General features: G+C 41.0%; 4 protein-coding genes across 5 annotated transcripts; 2 read left to right on the forward strand and 2 right to left on the reverse strand.

Annotated features, from left to right (window-relative positions):
- Positions 1-50: 50 nt before the first annotated feature.
- On the reverse strand, positions 51-1,476 carry nedd8l (NEDD8 ubiquitin like modifier, like). The gene is made up of 4 exons (XM_034614874.1): positions 1,320-1,476; positions 781-828; positions 590-672; positions 51-467 (listed from the first exon to the last, which is right to left on the reverse strand). Exons 1-4 carry the CDS (start codon positions 1,335-1,337, stop codon positions 341-343), a joined length of 276 nt encoding a protein of 91 aa, XP_034470765.1. The 5' UTR covers positions 1,338-1,476; the 3' UTR covers positions 51-340.
- Positions 1,477-2,057: 581 nt separating this feature from the next.
- Positions 2,058-4,327, forward strand: zp3f.2 (zona pellucida glycoprotein 3f, tandem duplicate 2). Its single transcript, XM_034614859.1, has 9 exons — positions 2,058-2,252; positions 2,335-2,519; positions 2,603-2,706; positions 2,787-2,878; positions 2,966-3,146; positions 3,225-3,330; positions 3,412-3,500; positions 3,786-3,877; positions 3,978-4,327. Exons 1-9 carry the CDS (start codon positions 2,174-2,176, stop codon positions 4,067-4,069), a joined length of 1,020 nt encoding a protein of 339 aa, XP_034470750.1. The 5' UTR covers positions 2,058-2,173; the 3' UTR covers positions 4,070-4,327.
- A 5,491-nt stretch (positions 4,328-9,818) lies between these two features.
- LOC117778941 (RING finger protein 212B-like) lies at positions 9,819-20,441 on the forward strand. 2 transcript variants are annotated; one of them, XM_034614869.1, is made up of 13 exons: positions 9,819-9,928; positions 11,231-11,338; positions 11,424-11,476; positions 11,591-11,665; positions 11,835-11,941; positions 12,031-12,133; positions 12,700-12,728; positions 12,829-12,869; positions 12,947-12,971; positions 13,069-13,135; positions 13,623-13,680; positions 13,814-13,844; positions 20,161-20,441. In XM_034614869.1, exons 2-13 carry the CDS (start codon positions 11,239-11,241, stop codon positions 20,222-20,224), a joined length of 753 nt encoding a protein of 250 aa, XP_034470760.1. In that variant the 5' UTR covers positions 9,819-9,928; positions 11,231-11,238; the 3' UTR covers positions 20,225-20,441. The 2 variants fall into 2 exon arrangements, with proteins under 2 accessions (XP_034470760.1, XP_034470759.1); XM_034614868.1 differs by lacking the exon at positions 20,161-20,441 and adding an exon at positions 13,927-14,267.
- On the reverse strand, positions 15,167-20,265 carry homeza (homeobox and leucine zipper encoding a). The gene is made up of 3 exons (XM_034614818.1): positions 19,767-20,265; positions 18,914-19,005; positions 15,167-18,522 (listed from the first exon to the last, which is right to left on the reverse strand). Exon 3 carries the CDS (start codon positions 18,495-18,497, stop codon positions 16,497-16,499), a length of 2,001 nt encoding a protein of 666 aa, XP_034470709.1. The 5' UTR covers positions 18,498-18,522; positions 18,914-19,005; positions 19,767-20,265; the 3' UTR covers positions 15,167-16,496.
- Positions 20,442-20,996: the final 555 nt, after the last annotated feature.

The following is a 20,996-nucleotide window of genomic DNA, read 5'->3' on the forward strand; positions in this document are numbered from 1 at the left end:
GTCAATGTGTGTGTGTGTGTGTGTGTGTGTATTCGATGACAAAGCTTAAATTAACTTCAACATTTATTCACAAGCAAAAAGACCACAGGGTTCTCACACTGTCTCTTGTACTGCATGGGTGCCTGCATCAATGGGTCAAACTCAGAAAGCCAATGTGGGTTGACAAAAAACATTTTCAGTGAGATTAGAACGTCTTTTGTTGTTGTTTTTTCTTCTTCTTCTTTTGATTATTTGTTTGCGTCGGCCAGGGAACGTGGGATTTCAAATCTCTGTGCCGTAGCACAGTTTAAGACGGACACCTCGACTGTTGGCCCTCGGCTGGCCCCGTGACAACAGCGGCTCATGACGAGGAGGATGGGTGTATGCAGCCGGGACTGTGGACCGCCGACCCTCCTCTTAGCGCCAGCACGAGATGGAGCACTGAGCCGCCCTGGATCTTGTAGTCTGCCGCCGTCTTCTCATCGTTCCTGAGGGCAAAATGACACAAGGGAGAGGAAGAGATTGTTTAGAGGAGAAGATATGAGGATGAAAAAGAAGATGATATCCATTACGAAGGAAGATCCATGTATTAAACAGTGGAGGAGCTCACATCTGTTTTCCACTGTAGATAAGTCTCTGTTGCTGCGGGGGGATCCCTTCCTTCTCCTCTACCCTTTCTTTAATTCTCTCCACCTTGACGTAAACAAACACAGGATATTTACACATGATGCAAACCTGTGCGGGTTAAGATTATTCCGATTTCTGTTTATCTTATGGAGACAATGCATTCCATGATGTCACCTTGTCTGTGGGCTCAATGTCGATCTCTATTTCTTTTCCAGTGAGAGTCTGAAACACAACAACACGATCACATCAACACAAGAGTCCAAAAGACAACAATCCACTCGTTCAAGTGAGCCAAATGGGGATTAGAGCGGTGTCCATTGTCCCAAACGACTCGAAGGTTTCTATTCCAGTCGATCAAACACTTCATGGATGTATTTCCTACAGTGCTAACATCAGTCGGCAGGAGAACTGCCCGTTAGGCTTTGTCTTGTAGCTTTACACAATGTTAAGGGATTTGATTGTAACACCGGCCCATGAATAAACTGACCTGCTGAGGTTTACTTTTAAATTAGCAAGATATCAAACGACACACACGACGGCAAGTAAGAGCTAAAAACCATTGGAAAATAAAACTCGCTGACATTTTACAAGATGCAGCTGGAATACGAGGAGAACTGGCCTGAGGTAAATTAGCGAACCGGTGAGTGATGTTAGCGAGCGACTCAACAAAAGCAGTGCGAAAAGTACAACATTAAATAAACCCGTTATCTCACCTTTACTTTGATCAGCATGTTGATTAAGTTATATACTTCAATTCCAAATTATATGAACAGTTTCGCGATCACAATACTTCGTGAACTAGCGAATTACAACCCGCTTGTCTGGCTGGCTCGAGTTTACTTCCTGTGTATCACGCTGAACGCTCCGGACGTCACGGCGGAACAAGGAAAAAACGTTCCGCTCAGATTCTAAAAAAACAACAAAAACAAAATACCATTTAATAAAAGAAATTATTAAATTATATATTTTTTTTAAAGTATAATACATGCAGTGGAAAAATAAGCTGTGAGTAGATTCAGTTTAATACAAAACTTAAAAAAACACGATTGGTATCAATTTCAAATCTCTGTCTTACCAAGTCACTGGATGAATAAGAAAACAGCTCCAATCAGACCAGCCCCTTTCAGAGAGTTCAAATAATGACTGACTTTAGCGGATTTTTGCAGCGATGCATTCATTATAAGTTATCAAGCAGCATGTTAAGGTTGCAGTCAGACTGGTGCATCATGTTTTGTTAAATAGTTAAATATCGAACTTTGTTTTGAATGTGGAGTGAAAAGTACAACAATTTCTTCTAAAACATATAAAATAGCATTTACGTACAAATAGATCCAAACTGCACTTGATGCACTTAATGGAAATGTACTTAATACAAATGTTGTTTACAAGTGCATTTGAGACTTGTCAAAATAAATGTCAGAGTATATAATACATTTCCGCAATGCACAGACAGTCCAGCATGAGTGGAGGCGTTGTCCTGATACTACACAGATGTTGCGCATTCAGCTGATGAGACAGGAAGTCAATATAACAGTGTTGGTTCCACTTTACGTCTGATCATTCAGTCATGGTGACTCATCTGTACCTAGGTGTGATAATCGTGGCTGCTTTTGCCACTGCCGCTTTTGCCACTGCCGCTAATGCAGGTATTTTTCAGACGTAAATTTACCAACCGTATGTACAAGTGTTTAATTGATGGGAACTGACAGTTTAAGGATTTGTTTGCAGATGTCAAAGTAGTCTGTGAAAAGGACTCTGTAAAAATCACATGGAGGATCGGTGCAGAGCTGGTGCCGAACGCCATTCGTTTCTTCCTGGGGAGCTGCATGCCTTCTAAGCTCAATGTTCTGCCCACTGGGGAGGGGGACGTTCACTTCAACTATAAGTTGGCTGACTGCAAGTTTAAGAAACTGGTAAAGTAAATGTGATCTTTTAACAAAACAAAACTTATAGCCACTTCTTTGTAATTTATATAACCAGTTTTCTTTCTCTGCAGATGAAAGGAAAACGCCTCATTTATAAAAATGAACTGACTTACAGGCCACAGGCGAAGAAATATACTCCGTCTTTGATATATCCCATCGAATGTGTTTATAAAAGGTAGTTTTCTTTAAAAGGGGTGGTGGTTAAAATCCATTTTAATGCTGAACTGTCTGAGGAATTTTACTCTTATGTTTCAGACCTAAGTCGTGGGTTCCCACATTCCTGCAGCCTGGATCAGGTGTTTCTGAAGGTCAAGGCGAGCTGGTCGTCCACATGTCGCTCCTCAATGGTGACTTCTCACACTGCCAAACACAACACGAGCACATTCAAAGCTGCATTTTGAGCATTTTTTGTTTTTTTTTACCTTACCCAACAGAGCAATTAACAGGTGTAGCCAAGACAAATGTCATCCCTCTGGGCTCTTTCATGCCAATATGGGCAGCAGTGGAGCAGAAGTCCCATCAACCTCTGCTGCTGCTAATGGAGGAGTGTGTGGCAGCCACTACACCAGAGTTGCACCCTGGCAGCCAGGTTTACCCAATCATTGCCAACAAGGGGTAGGACGCAGATACGAGTTAGAGTTCACAGTGATCACATGAGTTATGTTTTTAATCTGAGATTTAAAATTTCCTCAGGTGTCTCTTGGGGAGCGTGAGGGGAAACTCTGTGTTCCTCCCTCGATACCACTCGTCTGCTCTCCTCCTCTACCTGCAGTCCTTCAAGTTTGGTCTTGGAGAGGAGGTGAGAGGGTAAATTGGGAGCTTATGTCGGGAATATTTGTTTGATAAACGAGAACTTATCGACTCCTTGTGTGTTCCCCAGGTGTACATCCACTGTAAACTGGTTGTATGGGACCCTGCAGATCTGAATGAGACCAAGAAGACCTGTCATTATGTAAAAGACAGTGAAAGGTAATGATCAAATCAATTATCACTTATGTTTGTGGTTATTATGGAGCTTCCCTGTCCAATCTTTAAAATAACTAATGGTGCCTCTAAAGCTGAACAAATGAGCTTATTTTGTCCACTGTCCTTTATTAAAGTGTACACCAAAAGAAATGTAAAAGCAATACGAGGAGTTGTGTGCTTTAACTACTAAGTCACTGCACCCTAACCCTTGGCTAGTGGTGGTTCTAGTCTCTGTCTTGTATCAACACCTATATTTTGAAAACCCCACTCTGATTACTCCTTCCTCAGCTGGGAGCTGCTCGATGACCCGCTTCAGAGCTCCCTCTGTAGCTGCTGCGATTCAACCTGCAAGTCCCGTTCCAAAAGAGGAGGTAAATGGGGTATAGTCTTATGTCAGCTCAGTTATTTTTAGACAGAACTTTCTTGCATGAAGTCATTAATTCCACCCGCCATCCTTTTTTTTTCTTTCTCTTTTTGCAGAATCACACAGCCAGAGTCACAATTCTGTGTTGGGACCCCTGATCATCGTGGAGCAAAACCCATCGTCGGAAGACTTTGGTGTAAAGGATTAAAACCAACTGTGTCCCACATGTCTTGATCCTGAAACTGATGAACACTGGACATGAGTATTAACTAAGACTCTGGTTATGCACAAAATGGAGGCCAAGACCAGATGACCTCCTTCCTGACATGCATGAGGTCATCAGCTTTACATGGGCCTGACTTATGTTTTCAGAATTGCTAATAATTACAGAAGTACTTTCCAAAATCTTATAGATCATCATCTGATGTCCAATAAAACTGGTTTAAGCTCCTGATTCTGCTGTTTATTCAATCTTTTCAGCCACATCATTATCCATTCAAAACCAGCAAATTCTACTTTTATTTCTTATATTGACAGGGCTCATTGATCAATGGACAGAATGCTGTAATTGTACTGAGTTATATAAGATAATTTTCATCTGTTGTCCTGGTCAGTTCCTTAAAAGCAACCTGACCTAAAATTACAAATATCTCTGGCTAATACATGGGGTCTGATGCCCAGACCAGTACAATGCACTGGAAACTGCTGCTTTTCATCACTTTACACTTTAAACAGATTATAATTTGAGTTTTAATGATCACTTTAGGATGTGGATTTACGTTCTGAGATGGTTAATGAGAGGTTATGCATAATGTCGTTACACAATTCCAGGGAAATTGGCTGAAATAAAATGCCAGCCATAAAGACATATAGCTGCACATGTCTGCCTAAGATGTAACCTTGTATCATGCTGCACTATTACAAGTTGTTAATATGGTGCTGTTAGAAGTCACAGCTTGTAAACTTAAGATAAGCTGACAGTGTTCACACCATTTCAAGATGAATGATGCACAATATAGACTTAAGTTGAGCAATTGATCTGTTTTTTCACTAGCTCTGGGACAGGATATGAGTCCTTGTATGACTGATTATCATCTGCACTGTCACAGCTCACACTCATCAGGTTTCAGACAGGAATTAAAACAGCAGTCGAGTACCATGGGTAAATGGAGACAGAGCTAAAGGCAATAGGCAACTTCCGTAAAAGCACTTTAAATTTAAAATTCAACATGTCAGAATTATAATTTGTAGGGAGCCTGAAGGTGCAGAAGAATAGTAAATTTTGCTTAGGAAGTTTCCCGACTGGATGAAATGACCTGGAATTATTTCAGCAGCTGCCATAATAAGAGCTGTTTGAATTTGAATCTTATCTCCTTAAGCAGAGGAAACACCGACCTTTCCTTTTGGAAAGGAAAGGAGAAAGTACCAACCCACACCAAAGGGAACCAACCTTGTAGTCGCACCTGGGCAGAGCCACGTTAATATATTTTGGGAAAATAACAGCTGTTTTATTCTCACGACATGATCCAGAACTGATATGAATCCCCACATGAACATCTGACCTCTTGATTTCTTCTCTGTCACATGGGTCATGCTAAACAGCAAGCACGTTAAACTTATAGTTCACAGTATCATCATCGGAACAAGATTTTAGTACAAATATATATCAATATAAAGTATCATCAACCCCACATTGTGCAATGCAATGAAATAATTCTCCACTTGTTTTCTCCATGTATATTACTCATATTATTTTAACATTTCAGTCCTGTTTGTTTTGTTTTTAATTCCAATAAAATCAATTATTTTCTCCTGTTACTGATGGTTAAATGTTTCCTCTGTATAAACTGACAATATCTGTTCTAAGGACGTGTCATTCAGTTTAACAAAAACTTCAACTGAAAGTCTGTCGGTATCTTCGTCATTAATGAAGTGCTTTAAAAAATAACTTTCTTGAATGAATGAGGTTTTCCATCGGGGTCAAGGCATAGTGGTTAGGAAAGGTGATAAGTGTGAGTAGGTTAACACTTTTCTATAATGATCCTGGATCCTGATCATGGATGGTGGTGATGAATTGTGATGGTGGATCATGATCGTGGTGGCAGCTGATCATGGACTGATCACAGCAAGACTGCTTGATATACAATGTGCCTACTCCCATATTCTACCATTACTGACAATTACTCCAATTGTCACTGCTGCTCCCTTCATGTTTTTAAGACATTTTCTCATGTATAAATACTTCAAACATTAATACACTTCCATTATGCAAATATTTTTTTCTTCAAATCAATGTTGTAATTTTGTTGATATTCTCAGTTACATGCAGCCTCTACTGTCTGTCCGTCCTGGGAGAGGGATCCCTCACATGTGACTCTCTGAGGTTTCTATGTTTTTTCTCCTCTTAATAGGTGTTTTCTTGGTAGTTTTTCCTATCTCTTGTTGAGAATTAAAGACAGAGGATGTCACACCTTGTTAAGTCCTATGAGACAAACTGTGAATATGGGCTATACAAATAAAATTTGATTAATTAATTGATGATAATTCCAACAAATGACGGGCATTGTCATACAGTTTATATTCTTATATCTACTGTAGCTGTAGAATGTTCTGTCAGGCTCTCTGGTTCCTAATAGAAAGTAAATAGCTACAACACGATGAATGGGACTTGTTGTAATGAGAGTGAGGCGGTTGCACCTGAGGTAGTGAACACACACCAGGTGAGAGAAGTTAAACTAGATGAGCGTCTCCCAGTACAACCAATAAAAGCTTCCACAGTACCCATCCTCTGTGTTCAGTCATGATGGCTTCATTTTGGCAAGGGGTGCTGCTCGCCGTCCTGGTAGCTGCCATGCCGGTTACTGCAGGTAACATAGCATCACAAATAATTGAAGCTTTCTTTGCTGTTTGTGTACAAACCTGATTGTATTTGTTCTCTTGTCTCCCCGACAGACATGAAGCTGGACTGCAGGCCTGATTATGTGATGCTGGTGTGGGGAGAGGGCAGAAACCCGGTCGACCCCTCGCTCTTGCGTCTCGGTAACTGTATTCCCACCAGCTTATCTGGCTGGGAGGCCGTTTTCAATGTGGGCTTCAATGACTGTAACTTCAGGAGACTGGTGGGTAGAAAATTTCAATCTGGGCTTTTTAAGTAAATGCTTTTGGCAGTTTAAGTAACATGTCTTCCTCATAGGTGTCTGGGGATCATCTAATCTACAGCAATGACCTGATGTACATCTCCTCTCCGGACTCCCACATACTCCCCTTCACTCACCCAGTTGTGTGCTCATATGAGAGGTGTGTATTCATGCAACTTCCACACAGGGTGTTAAATATCAAGACTCTATTTGATCACTTTTTTTACTTTCGTTCAACTGATTCATGCAATAAATGTGTATTTTGTGCAGGCCTAAAGACTGGTATCCCCCCATCTACGAACCTGTGTTTAATACATATGGTGAAGGAGAGATGGTTTTTCATATTGGTCTAATGAATGGTAGGTGTGAGTTCATCACCTCAACTTGAAACGGCAGCATTTTAACTCTGTCTCACCTCTACCTTATGCTTTTAGACGATTTCTCAGGCCCTGCTGAATCCACCAGTTTTCCTCTGGGCTCCTTCATACCCATCATGGCGAGCGTGGAGCTACACTCCCATCAGCCCTTGCTGCTGCTTCTTGATGAATGTGTTGCAGCCGCCACACCAGAGCTGAATCCTGGAAGTGATTTATACCCAATAATCACAAATAAGGGGTAATACTTGTTGTATTGAATATGAACACAGACCTACTGACTTCTTCTGCTCACACACTGGAAGCAATGTATTTTTTATATATATATATTTTTTAAACCATACAGATGTCTTGTGGACAGCAAGACTTCCCGTTCAAAATTCGAGCCAAGGCAAAGGTCATCTGAGATCCACCTTTCCCTTCAAGCCTTTAGGTTTGCCATTGGAAAAGAGGTAAACCTTCATTCTATATCTGTGCATGGTCGTTCACATATTAGCTTAATCTGTAAATACTGGAACATACACTTTATGCATTCCTCTGCACTCAACAGGTGTATCTGCACTGCCAACTTGTGGCTTGGGATCCTGTTGGGCTTGACAACACAAAGAAGGCCTGCAACTACATAAAAAATCATGGGTAAAACTTGTATAACTAGTCCTAAAACTAGATGGCTTTAAGTCAAATTGTAACTAATCCCAGACACTTTCCCCCGTTCAGCTGGGAGCTTGTGGATGACCCTGCATATAGCAACCTATGTGACTGCTGCGACTCAACCTGCAAGTCCAGGAGGATGAGGAGTACAGCCTCTGGTATGTAAACCATCTGTGCAGTGTTTGGCTTAAACTGGTCTCATTTTACTGATGGTCCAAAGGTGTTTGTGTTACAGGGAAGCGTGGGCTGGTAAAGAAAGCTGTCCTCGGGCCTTTCACCATCACTGAGAACCCCTGAGGCATCATTGTGAGACACTACTTTATTTTACTATACAAAATTCTGTATTTGTGCTCAACGACTGCATTCATAGACTTTTTGTTGTTGTTCCCTTCTCCAGAAATGAATCCATCTGAAGGACTGGCTCCAACAATCTGACTTGGTTTTTATTGTTTCAAGCTTTGAAAAGCTTGTTGCCTGGTTGCCTCTTTGCATTTCAGATTTGTTGCCATTAAAGATTTATCCACTCAACTTGAACAAGGCTCAAATCATTTATCACTCAAACCAAGGGTATTGATGTCTGTTAAGTTTGTCACTGGGTAAAACTGAAGCTGTCATTACAGGGTGTAATGGTACAGATTTATTAAGAGTTTCTCAACAATTCTTGAAACTGTGTGGAAACTTGAGTTGGAACACCATAATGGTGTCAGACAAATGGCAAAATACACTCTACTTTGACTTCCTAAAAAGCACTGACTTACTACTTGTGTTGCACAGATTGTTCCAGGACCTCAGTTTTCTAAAACCCTTATTGACATTTCATTCAACAAATAATTAACCTTAATTCCAGGGCTGTGGTTTACATGGTGGACTGGTTCTTGTTAGTGAGCTATTTGGTATCCTTTACACAATTTGCAGTAAATCTTGACAAACATCGTCATCAAATATTACACTTTTTTTAATGTAATTTCTTCCAAGGCTAACAAATAGTACAGAGTCAAAGGTTATTCTGTTTCCACAAAGTCAATAAATTTATTGGCTGGACTAAATCTAGTGGACAATTGTATACTGCCTTCATTAGTTTCTACACATGCACTCTGTGAAATGTCACCGGCTCTCAGTGTAACTCATTCAATTGCCAGTTTGATTGATCCATCCACTAATGTAAAGTATATTTTGACAATGTGGATGAGGCAAAGAAATGGAGCTTTAACTCCTGAAGTGCAGGTCATGACTTGTTGTGCAGCATGTGTCCTAAAACAGTTTTTTTTTTTTTTTTTTTTTTTTAAATTTATTTGTGAGCAGTAAACAAATGGCGAGCATGCAATCAAATGTTCAGGGATAAACTATCAAAGTATCTTTTTAAAGTGAAAACCAGGAACATTGATCTGGGTTGAAATGAGTTTCATGAGTTCCCAGTGCTGAAATTAATAAAATAAACTTATCAATTTATAAATAAAAAAATTGGCTTTCTGTAATGGTGAGCATAATTTTGAAAGCCTAATTTGTTTAACAGCAGCTTATATTTTGATGGCTTAACTGGTTATCTTAGTGGTAGGCTTTCAGTTCTTCAATTGTACATTTATATTACAGTATTTAAATGGTAGGCTTGTCTTTTCAAAAGTGGTGTTATATTTTCAATAGTATAGGCTTATCTTGTATGTTTATTTATATAGTACTAGTAGGCTTTTTTAAAATAAGTCTTATGAATAGTCTCTAATAGTGGACTTGTCTTTGGTATAGTAGGGTTTTTAAATAGTCACATTCTTTAAACGTGTGTATCTAGTGGAGTATTGTCGGTAACTTGTTCAAACCCCCACAGACGGCCCTCTGCCCGTCAGTCTGTGGTCAGAGCAGAAAGGGGAGCAGAGCTGAACCAGCTGAATATATTTTGTGAGCAGGTCGCAGGTAAAGTAACAAGAAGGAGAAACGGACATTTAGCAGCCACCATGTTGAAGTGTAGCGTCTCTCGTTACCTTCAGTGTGTCAGTATCCAGACACTGACCCCACTTTGACGCAGCTTTAGCTAATTAGCTAGCTAGCTAACAGTTAGCGGCTAATAGTTTCTGTAGCGTCATGGACTACGTCATCACGTCTCACTGCTGGGGGGGGGGGGGGGTGTTCTCCAGTGATAAACTCATAGTATAACTTAACTAGACTCCACACACACTCTACCATTATGTCTATATATGATGAATATATCATTCATTGGTTTGACATTATAGCAGGAAACACAGTCTGAGTATCTGATGACAGCCTTACATGGAGCGGAGCTGCTTCCAGGGTCCGTGGTGATGTACATGAGGTTCACTCTCACTGCTAAAGCTCGATCTGACCTTTGAAGGAACTGAGACGTCGCTGTGGAAGTCTGAATCTGACCTGATCCTTCCACGACAAGTGAAAGTCTCGTGATAGGAGACGGTTTGTATGCTGATACAACAGCTTCAAGGTTTCTGATCAAGGCTTGCACAAGAGTTTAGAACCTGGCAGGAGATTTATCACTCACCACTCATCCGCCCGCAGCAGCGTTTGTGAAGTCGGGTCCGGATCCTGGCTGATGAGGCTCGATCAAGGCCGTGTTCTGGGCCCTAGTTAATCTAAAATGTGTTGTACAGGGTCAGTGCTCTGTGCAGGCCAGTCAAGCTCTTGAAACACTAAACTGGGAAAAAACATTTTCTTATGAACCTGGCTTTGGGTAGAGGGGAATTCATGGTATGAACGGGTCTTCAGCACAAACTCACTCGGGTTTAATTTCATTTCAACTAGCAACACATTTGTGCAATTTCAATAAGTCAATAACTCAATAAGTGCTATATTAATATCTTCTATGTGCCATCCTGTTTACATTGTATATATTCTCTATTTTATATGTCCTTATACTTTAATGGCATGTTTATGTATTACTTTATTACTGATGTTACCTACTCTCATCCACATTGCTGCTGAAATATGGAAAACTTCACTTTTGTGGGGCTAATAAAGGCTTATTTTTTCTTTTCTTATCTTAAACTGTTCCCATGGAATTGGAAGCAGACCATAATCTTAAATGTGGTTTTTCAATAGCATTATCACAAACCAGGAAGTTACCCTAGACCATAAGTACACAATAGTACAGTATGTAATCAGGTTTGTCCACACATGTATCATCATATAGTGAAATCTTTAATATAATAAAATGACATTTGCGTGTTGTGACCTTTGAACACACAGGGCTTAAAATGGACTGGTTCCACTGTAACCAGTGCTTCACAAGGAAAGGGTCGTCGTTTGCTGTGTCCAGCTGTGGCCACATCTCCTGTGAGGCATGCATCAAATCTAGTAAGTCAGTTATATTCCATCTGCTCTTCCACATTTTATGATATATAATTATCTAACATCATCTCTTGTTCCTCTTTTCTCTCAGAGCAGTGCAGTGTGTGCGGGGCCAGCTGCAGTTATCTGCCCATCACTGATGAGGTTGGTGAGATTGACACATTCACTGCAGGTCACTGTCTAATGCTGCCAGCAGAGGATTATCTTATTCCACACAGCCGACACATCGCTGTATCTCTGCACACCTTTCTATTTCAGATGAAGCCACAGGAAAAGGTGTTTTTCAAGGACCCAACGAAGCTGATCCAGTCACGACTGCAGCACATATCACAGGTGTGTCTCCTCTGTGCCACTTTTGAATTGCTACACTTTAAATGTCAATATCGCATCAAAATGTTGAAGATCATTTGGGAATCTTACAGTATAACCCACTAGCTATATTCAATTTACAGTAATTCCTTAGAAATGAAAGAAGAGTTGATAGTGACCTCTTCTTCCTCAGATTGTTCATTTCCAGTGGACACAGATGGAAAGAGTCACGACGCACTTCAAGCACAAGTCTGTTGAATTGGAGAGGCGCCTGAAGGAGGTCACTGAGCAGGGCTACAGGTGACTTCAAAATATCTTACTGTTCCTCTGTTGCTGTGTAAATAAAACTCAGATTACAACGCTTTCCATCCCACGTCTGTTGTCTCAAGGCAACTGACCGAGCTGAAAAGAGAGAACGCTGCCTTGAAAAAGCAGCTTTCTGAGCTGAAAAGAGAAACTGCCGAATTAAAGAAGCCACTTTCTCAGAGGAGGGTAAGTGTTCCATAATCCTACTTATTAAAGTTCATGTTTCTTAGGCAGTTTTCAGAAATGAACTTGAACATGAAATCTCGCAACACTATTGGGTCCGGACATTCTCTGGGGTTTGCGGAGATCATGTGTTTACTTTACAGCCTTGGCCCTTATCACCAAAAGCTCTCTTGACATCTTCGTCAGTATCCTCTAAGTGCATGGCTCCTTTTTTTCATCCTGATGTATTTGTATTCTTTATTTTTTATTGTTTTGTTTTGCATCTTTCCCATGTTAGAAACATTATCAACACGCCTACTCGCTCACTGTGAATCCTGCGGAGGATACCCTGCTGTGTTCTCACGTGGGCTAATTTGGAGATTCTGCTGAGTTTTGTTCTAGAGGGCTGGTCGGAGGAGCTGTAGAGAAAGTCCCGAGCTTCTTACTCCGACATTTGTTATCTAACATACCTCCAGAGAATGTCCAGAGATTATCCGGAGTTCAGTGCATGTCTGAAAGCAGCTTTACAATGTCAATGTTAAGGTGTTACCTCAGATTTATTTATACTGTATACTTTCTGCTTGCCACAGGTTTCTCCAGGACAATTTCATACAGATGGGTAAAGGCTAATTTACCTTTCAGAATGGTCATATTTGATAATAAGCATTATAGCGTTGAAGTATTTTAAATTACAGTTCACTCATTCTCTTCTTATACAGCACTCAAAGGATGACACTCCCTGTGGCTGTCACCTCCCCAGGTAATCCAAGATTTAATTTAAATTGTTTCAGCAGTTTTTACTACTGGTCAATTTCATATGTAGTTTTCTTTTACTAGTTACACCTCGGTCAAGAGCCAACAGGTATGCATTTCTTTCTTTATTGGCTCATCACATTTCTGCATTATAGAGGAGAATTGAACGAGACTTATTAAACTCAAACATGTTTTCTGGTTCTTAGTCACTTTGGCTCAGCAGAGTCTCAGGGGTGGACCAGAGGCCGAGGTCCCAGTCTCTCCTCTCTCACTGTGAGCCTCCCACTTACATCGGCTCTTGTGTGATTTCTTATTGGTGTAAATAAATGTCATGCTTTCAAACAGTGACAACAGAACAATTTTGTAAATGTATATGTTTAATTCCCACGCAACATTTGAAGTCCCTTGTGGACATAATAGTTACAGTTTGACAAAAGCTCACTCAAGGTTCTCTTAGTAGCTTTCATCAAAGCTTTCAACCTCATCTCACTGTCTTCCTCAGTGGATAACGTTTGCTTGGTTGTTATGAAGATGTCTGACATCAAAGGAAACTAAAGAGACAGTGAACTCCATCCTCTGATGAAGTCAGTGAAATGAACTCGTTATTATTCACTTATTATATTATACATTCATAGATGAGATCATTGTGAGCATTTATTTAATACATTATAGAATATAAAGCTATTATACAGACTTTTAGAGCAGAACTTTTTTTATATAAAATCAAGTTAAAAACTGTCCCTCTCTCTGTTTTTGTAAGACTCCTGGATCAGCTACTTCTATTTCCAGCAACAGTTCTCTTCATGAACATGTACACAGTAAGTGTGGTCATACCCTCACTTATGTGTCTTTAGCTCTTTGTTTGAACTAAATACACTTTGCATAATAGAATGCACAACTAAATGCCTTCTGTCCTGAATCAAAATCCCCCCCCTTATCCATTTTAAATAGGAACACCTACATCCTTCAGCACTTCCACACGGTAAGAAATACTTTCCAAAGAACTTGTGGCACACTTTTCTCATGAATTTTCTGAGTCACGAGTCACTTTCTGTCCTCCTCAGAACTCTGCACCAGACTCCTGTTTTCCAGTTCCAGTTTATGAATGGATTTTCATTACAGTCTCCCAGGCGTTAATGAAACGTCACTATGACAAACATGTGTCCGTTTAGGAGTCATTAGCTGTTGTGTTCATCAGGACTCTCACGTCTTGTTCGGAGATTTGTGTTCGACCAGAACTTGTCTGCACAAGTGATTCAATGTCTTGGACACTGTTGAATGTATTTAATAATTATGTTTACATGGGTGGCTCTTCTGTTGAGGAATTAAACAACCATGTTTATTTTGTCCGTTGATTCATTCTCATCTGTTTTTTCTGTCAGTGAATTTAAGCAGCAATTTTTCTCAGTGGCATCTCTGCAGATCATTTCAGCGCTTTTTTTTGCTCACATCTCATAATATACACCCATACATTTTTGCTCCGTCATAAATCAATTGGATTCTCTACAGCACACAAATACACACACAAAAACATTGCTGACACACATGATTATAAAGGCAAATCCTTTACTGGTTTCCAGTGACACAATTGTGCAAATGAGATTTTTTAAACAGTACAAAATACATGGTAAACACTAAGTGTTATGGACATTTCCCCACAACACTTGTGTTAACGTTTCACGACCAATACAATGATGCACAGCTTTGTCAACATTCTGGTCATCTAACATCTGTCGAGACATTTTATATGGAACTAAACTCTGACTCGTACTTGTGAGCCGAAGTACTAAAGAGTGGGGAGTTTTTTCTTCTTGCAACACACAGCAATGTATGAAATAACTAATAAATACATGAACTGATACCCCAAATATATTTTGCTTGTACTGTTATTCATAATCAGAGTTGACAGAAATAGATATGCATTTAAAGCCTTTTTGCTACTTACAAAGTATGTGGACCCTCATGAGTTATCTACTTTGTCTATTTTAAAAGTCATGCCCTAGACCTATTAAGACAAGATATATAAAAATACTGACTGACTCAGTGAATGCACATCATAATTAAGTTGGCAACTCTATCTGTATGATATTAATGCAATTGCCTCTTTCTCAGTACTGCTAAATGTAAATGACAAGCAAAGTATTCTACTAGTAAATCAAATATTACAGCAGACTAGGGGAGAATCAGGAATGTTCTTCAAAAATATGCTGTTGACCTAAGTAGAATTAGATGAAATGTTATTTTTAAGACATGATCAGAGTTCTCCCTGTTTAGGGATCAGAAATGACACTTTCAAGTTAGGAATTATTCTTTTGTGAAATAATTGAGTTTAATGGAAATAATGGCAGCAGGCTCTGAAACCAAAGTGCAAGATATCGATTTAAAGTGTACATGTCCAGTGTGCTTTCAAAGAAAAGGAATTATCTGCTGTGAAGGAATTATGACACACAATGATCAGTCAACAAATTCATGAACACAGACAATTTCTGGAGCAGTTACTTATCTGCTATAGTCAGGTACCGAGAGTACAACCAGTTTAAATTATACTGCTACAATATCATACTAAGAAAAATCTTAAGTAGTGAGATCTAAACAAAAATGATAAGCTAAAAAAATATTGCAAACCAGTGTACAATTTACTGTCTTATTTACAGTAACACAGGCAGCGCAATTATAATTCCAGTCCAAATATATTAGGATAAGCAGGAAATGCAGGATATATAAAAAACACAAACCTCATCAAGGGCTTGTACTGGGAAGACTGGATGTTACAAAACTGCCCCAATTAAAGCAATTTAAACCAAAGTAATAACTATGCTTGTTGGTGCAAAGGACATGAGGAGCACTCCACCTACTTTTAGAAATGTTTTGAAGTAGGGCTGTGTGATATGATGATTTATAACCTGTCACAATAGAAAAGTCTCTTTGCATTATCCAGTATTGTTTATTTCGTTCCACCGTAATTCACTCTTTACAGCAGTATTTTTTTTGTTATTTGGATGTTGTTTTTTTTCACATGGCACGGATGCAGGCAGGACATGTGAACGTGGCACAGAATACAGCAATTCTGAAAAGACCCACAAAACCAGGAGCTCATACCTAAAAGAGGTGCTACTTCTGTTGCATGAAAGTTGTACAAGGATAAAAAGTCTGACACAGACCAGAAAAGAGAACTTTACAAACAGACTCCAACACCAACAACCTCTTTTACCACCTGCGCAAAAATAATGTCCAACAGCACTAGGAAATTACGGATGAGAAAAAGTACAGTTGGGTGCTTAAAACAAACCCCAGACTCAAGAGGCTTTTACCCATGATGCACCACATGGCAAAGATGGAAGCTTAGGACTGCTGTTAAAACTTATATCTGTAAAGACATGGCCTACACTTATATGCTTAAGCAGCAGGTTTTGAAAGTTGGTGCGAAAACTTGACCCAAGGTACACAATGCCAAATCGAAAACACCCGGGTCGAGTGTTGGGCCAAAGTACAAAGAGGAGAAAATCTATTTATTTTACATTTATCTAAAATTTGCATTACTGGGTTATATTATCTGAATATGAAAAGATGCGTATGGGGACATGAGATTTTGGTCATATCGCACAGCCCGATTCTTATGTCTGGTTCCAGTGTCTCAATCAGTAATACTTTGTTCCTGGTCAGTCTCCCCCGCATCCTGAGATGCAAACCAATCTCGCACTTGCTGGTAGCTCATTCTTGATTTCTTGCATAGTGTGTCAAGGTCTTTTTCATGTAGGGGGCCTGTTGAAAGGTAATATGCTAGCAATGGCTGGATATCAGGAGTACCTGTACTTGGTACATTTGCCTGAGATTTTCGTTTGCGGCTACCGCCAACCCGATTAGATGTCCCAGAGCTGCTTCCATTAGTCAAACCACTGCCACTCTGCTGGACAGCAAGTTCAGCCAAGAACTGGTCACGGACCCCCTTTACCCAGCGCAGCTGGCCATTTTTAACAGCATACCGTGTGTCACCAAACCACTGAATTACATCTGCTCGGGGTAAACCTGTAAGCTTAACAAGTTCAGTGTAATCATCACTCTTGGGCCACTGGCAGCGCAAGAAGTGCTGCTTTAAAACATCCAATTGCTCCTTGGTCTTTCTTGGTCGTCCACCAGGAGTGAGAGCAGGAGACGAAGATGTAGTTGAAGAAGCCCCTGAGATGTGCATGGGTGTTTGTGAGGGACTGGCTTTGGCTGGGTGGGATGACTTCTTTGATGTGCTGCTACTGTTTGAAAGTTGTTTATTAGTTGGTGGTGGGCTGCTAGAAGGGGAAGAGTGGGGAGATGATTTTAATACATCAGATGGTTCCTGTGGAATATCTGTCTCAATCTTGCAGGTCTTGGTCAATTGTAAGGGCTGTTCTTCACTTTGCCCCTCGTCTTTGACACTGTCCCCGTCACCAGACAGCTCCTCCATAACATCACACTCTTCTGTCTCAGGTCCTCTATCCCCAAATGCTTCCAGGCTGTTTGTCAAAAAGGTCTGGAAGAAATGTGCATTTCTTGTTCCACTGTTACGGGTTGCCTCGTTGACCTTCACGCTGTTAGGCTGAGGAGTCTTTTGAGTAATAAGTGGAAGAGGTTGAGTTTGTTGATCATGTTTACCTCCCACAGCAGTGTGTTGAGAATAGCTCTGGGCTGCTGCCAGGCTTCCACGGCCAACTCTAAGCTGATAACGGCTGTCACTGAACCATTTACGAATGTCATTACGGGTCAGCCCAGTTTCTTCCTGCAAACGTCTTAGCTCTGCCTCTGCAGGCCAGTTCTCTCTCAGAAAGCTCTTTCGAAGAGCAGCGAGCTGAGCTTTGGACTTTTTGTAGCGGCCGTGACGGTGCTGTCTTGATGATGACTCTGAAAGGTCAAGGGAGACGTCAGTTGCTGTGCTTGCTGGCGGGTCTGCTGGTGAGCGATAGAAGTATGAATCCTGAGGAGGGGGGAGGGTGGAACTGAAACATGGGGTGGTGGGTTTAGCTGGTTTATATGAATCTGGTGACTCACACTTTGGTTTTGTCTTCTTGGGGGTAGCGCTGGAGAGAGCAACCTCCACTTCTTCGCTATCCTTATCCTCAATTACCAATTCCTCACTTATCTTGTTCTTGCTCTTTATTTTGGCTTCCTCGTTTGTTTCAGTAGAATCATCATGAAGCTCAGGCACTGCTAGCTTCCGCCGCGTCTCTTCTATCTCCTCTGATGACCAGCTGATACCATATTTAATTCTCTGCACCATAAACCACACCTTGACTTTGTCCAGTGGCAGGGCACATACCCGGGCCAGTGTGTTAACCTCATGGGAGGATGGATATGGAAATAAGTTAAAGGCTTGGACCAACTCTGGGATTGTGTCAAGTTCACGGGTCTGATCAGACTGTGTCCATACCAATTTTAGTCCCTCCGACACCAGAGGCAGGCACACAACAGAGTTGTGGTTAGTGGTGAAACTTGCCACACCACTTGTGTTGCTTTCCGCTGAGCTGGCAGAGTGGCACAAATCCTTGGAAGCCCGTTTAGCTTCAAACTTTCCTTCACATTCTTTCTTTGTTACTTTTCCTTCAAAAGACTCCTTCATGCTCACAATTAGTCCATTTCTGCCATTATGTTCACTGTAGGTTGCCATCTGGGATATCAAAACGGGCTCTCACCTACGAAAACAACACACACAAACACACTGATTTAGCTGTTGATGTTTTCTCGCTTGTCTGAACTGTATTAACCTCACAGATAACTGAAAGGAGAAAAAAAGTCTTCTGAAGATTAGAACCAAGAGTACAGACTATGATGTTTTTAGAACTTTCTGTTCTAATTCATTCTCAAAGTCAATTATCTGACAGCTGTTTCCCCTCCCCCATCCTACTTTGCACTCCTATTCTGAACTCCCAATGAAACTAGTCGTATACCCTGTCCAGACTGGGTTCCCCTCCCCCAAAGTGTGGTGACTGACTTTTGTCTTGTGGGAGTGGGGAATTGGTCACAAAGGGTGGGAGCGTGTGGAATGGGCATCTACGAGAAATCCATCACAGTCTACTTTCTCACCCTTTCCCAGTTGGGCTTTGTTCCACTTCCAAGTACTCGGCCCCAAAAGATAAGTGTAGCCTCTTCACAAAGGCAGATACGGCAACAAAAACCTGTGGAAGGGGGAAATGATTTGCATTAGTCATACTCGAATCTAGGTCGAGACAATCTACAAACTTAATCAGTATTTAGCATTAGATATTTCTTAAGACGCGTTGTTTGGAAACTAAATGAAAACATTTTTTCTCAGGCAACAGGTGTTTATCCAACACTTCATCATATGACAACAGATCGTCAGTTTAGCAGTTAGAAGGCAAAACACAAGGAATTATGATTCAGACTAACTTTGTTGACCAATTTTTGTTGACATGTTTGTCCAATTACAATCGTGAGGTAATATATGAGTCAGTTAATTGTAAATACGGACTGAATTCAGTTTTACAAACCACTATGTACCACATATTGGAGTTTGTTTTTCTTAACTTGTGGTAGCAGAGGAAATATTGCGTATTTAGTCAGGAGGTTTGTACCATGGCCGACGATTAAGGTCGCATGAGCCACGCAAGAAATGTTCAAGTGCATCACAAACACAGCTAACAGTTCTGAGATCACTGTGAGTCAGTCGTGACTCACTAAAACCAGGGGGTGAGATCATGTGGTAGCTCCCCCAGGTAAATGTTTCACTTTAATACGCTGTGTGGGGGTTCACACTTTATATCCGAGTGTGACCAAAGCTGTAAAAGTTGCTCTCTGTGCCAGTGGCCACAACAGTCCAGTGTCTCCCCCTTTATGGCGTACTAACTAAAACGCTTCCCACTGCACAGGCGCACTTCGCCATCAGACACGCTTCAGTGGAACATGGAAATAAACTTACCGAAAATGACAAAACAACCCTTTATCCACGAGGTCCGTCGAGACGAGAAGAAAACAAAGGAAACCTCGAGTTTCCTCTCGGGCCACTCCGCTTTTTTATGGCCGAAGTTAGAGAGGGAAACCGGGGAAACAATACCGTCTGTCGGTTTGACCCTTGTCTTATTTGTCAAGCACCTCGACGGATTACGGGCGGGTTAGAAAGATGCGAGGCGACCAAGTTTGTCGCCTTTCGTGCGAGTTCAGTCCTCGGCTGGTCCTTGTCGCCGGATTCGTATATTTCTCAATCCGCTGAGGTTCAGATCCGATCCCCGGAGTCGCCGTTACTCGGTCCTCCGCGGCTCTGCCCGTTGTTGCTTTTGTTCTTGAACTGAGAAGTGTTTCCCCTGTCCGGCCAGATCGAGGCGAGGCGGAGCTGAGGACCAGGAAGCCCACAAGGCCCAACCGACTCTCCCACAGTGACGGCGGGCTGGTGGGTGTGCCAGTCTGGGAGAGCAGACCGTGGATTGGAGGGAGGAGGCGCTTGTATAATAAATCCGTAAAGTGGGCTAAACACGTTCACGCCAGCCACCCACCAGCGACCCCCGCCTCTCATATCAGGGCCACAAGCATCTGATGTGGTTTTCAATTACAATCATCGACTCGTTATTATCAGAACTCTGCAATCAGAGAATAACAGGAGTTTCTTCTCTGTCTGCAGGCTTCATCCAGACCCCCAGAGCTCCGTGGATCAAACCTTTACAGCTTCTTCTCACAGCCACAGCTACTATGAAGCATAAAGTATACAATATCATATTCTATATCAGTATATTTACATATTTGACGACTTGAAGGCCTTCTAAGCAAAAACAATTAGGCTATTTCCACATCATAATTATATTGATAGCATGAAGCAGAGGGCATTTAAACTACTTTTAGTCATGATGGGAGATGACGCTGACATTAATAAAACACTTGACTGAACATTTAGGCAAAACCATTTACATATGAAGAATCCAAATTCTCTAATTTAAATAATTTTACATTCTGCTGGGGGGGGGGCTCAATATTTCTTAAACCATGGCAAGTACTTGCCTTAGTGTCATCAAAATTAGAGGTTTAGTTGAACTGCCTGATATACTAAAGTATTAATAAGAAATAGTTTACAGGTTTTTTGTTTGTACTGTAAATGAGACAGAGGTACACAATCAAGTGTTCTTGTGACAGTGTGTGTCCTTGCTGAATTCATATCAGC

The sequence above is a fragment of the Hippoglossus hippoglossus genome, chromosome 17 (genome assembly GCF_009819705.1).
Source record: "Hippoglossus hippoglossus isolate fHipHip1 chromosome 17, fHipHip1.pri, whole genome shotgun sequence".
Taxonomy (NCBI): Eukaryota; Metazoa; Chordata; class Actinopteri; order Pleuronectiformes; family Pleuronectidae; genus Hippoglossus; species Hippoglossus hippoglossus.

Excerpts from the sequence above, each read along its gene's own strand:
- nedd8l (XM_034614874.1), bottom strand. Across the intron at positions 673-780 it reads ACATTGAGCCCACAGACAAG|GTGGAGAGAATTAAAGAAAG; the intron begins GTGACATCATGG and ends GTTTACGTCAAG. Across the intron at positions 468-589 it reads ATCTACAGTGGAAAACAGAT|GAACGATGAGAAGACGGCGG; the intron begins GTGAGCTCCTCC and ends TTTTGCCCTCAG.
- zp3f.2 (XM_034614859.1), top strand. The coding sequence starts at position 2,174 with ATGGTGACTCATCTGTACCTAGGTGTGATAATCGTGGCTGCTTTTGCC. Across the intron at positions 3,501-3,785 it reads TATGTAAAAGACAGTGAAAG|CTGGGAGCTGCTCGATGACC; the intron begins GTAATGATCAAA and ends CTCCTTCCTCAG. Across the intron at positions 3,878-3,977 it reads CAAAAGAGGAGGTAAATGGG|AATCACACAGCCAGAGTCAC; the intron begins GTATAGTCTTAT and ends CTCTTTTTGCAG.
- LOC117778941 (XM_034614868.1), top strand. The coding sequence starts at position 11,239 with ATGGACTGGTTCCACTGTAACCAGTGCTTCACAAGGAAAGGGTCGTCG. Across the intron at positions 11,339-11,423 it reads TGAGGCATGCATCAAATCTA|AGCAGTGCAGTGTGTGCGGG; the intron begins GTAAGTCAGTTA and ends CTTTTCTCTCAG. Across the intron at positions 11,666-11,834 it reads GACTGCAGCACATATCACAG|ATTGTTCATTTCCAGTGGAC; the intron begins GTGTGTCTCCTC and ends CTTCTTCCTCAG.
- homeza (XM_034614818.1), bottom strand. The coding sequence starts at position 18,497 with ATGGCAACCTACAGTGAACATAATGGCAGAAATGGACTAATTGTGAGC.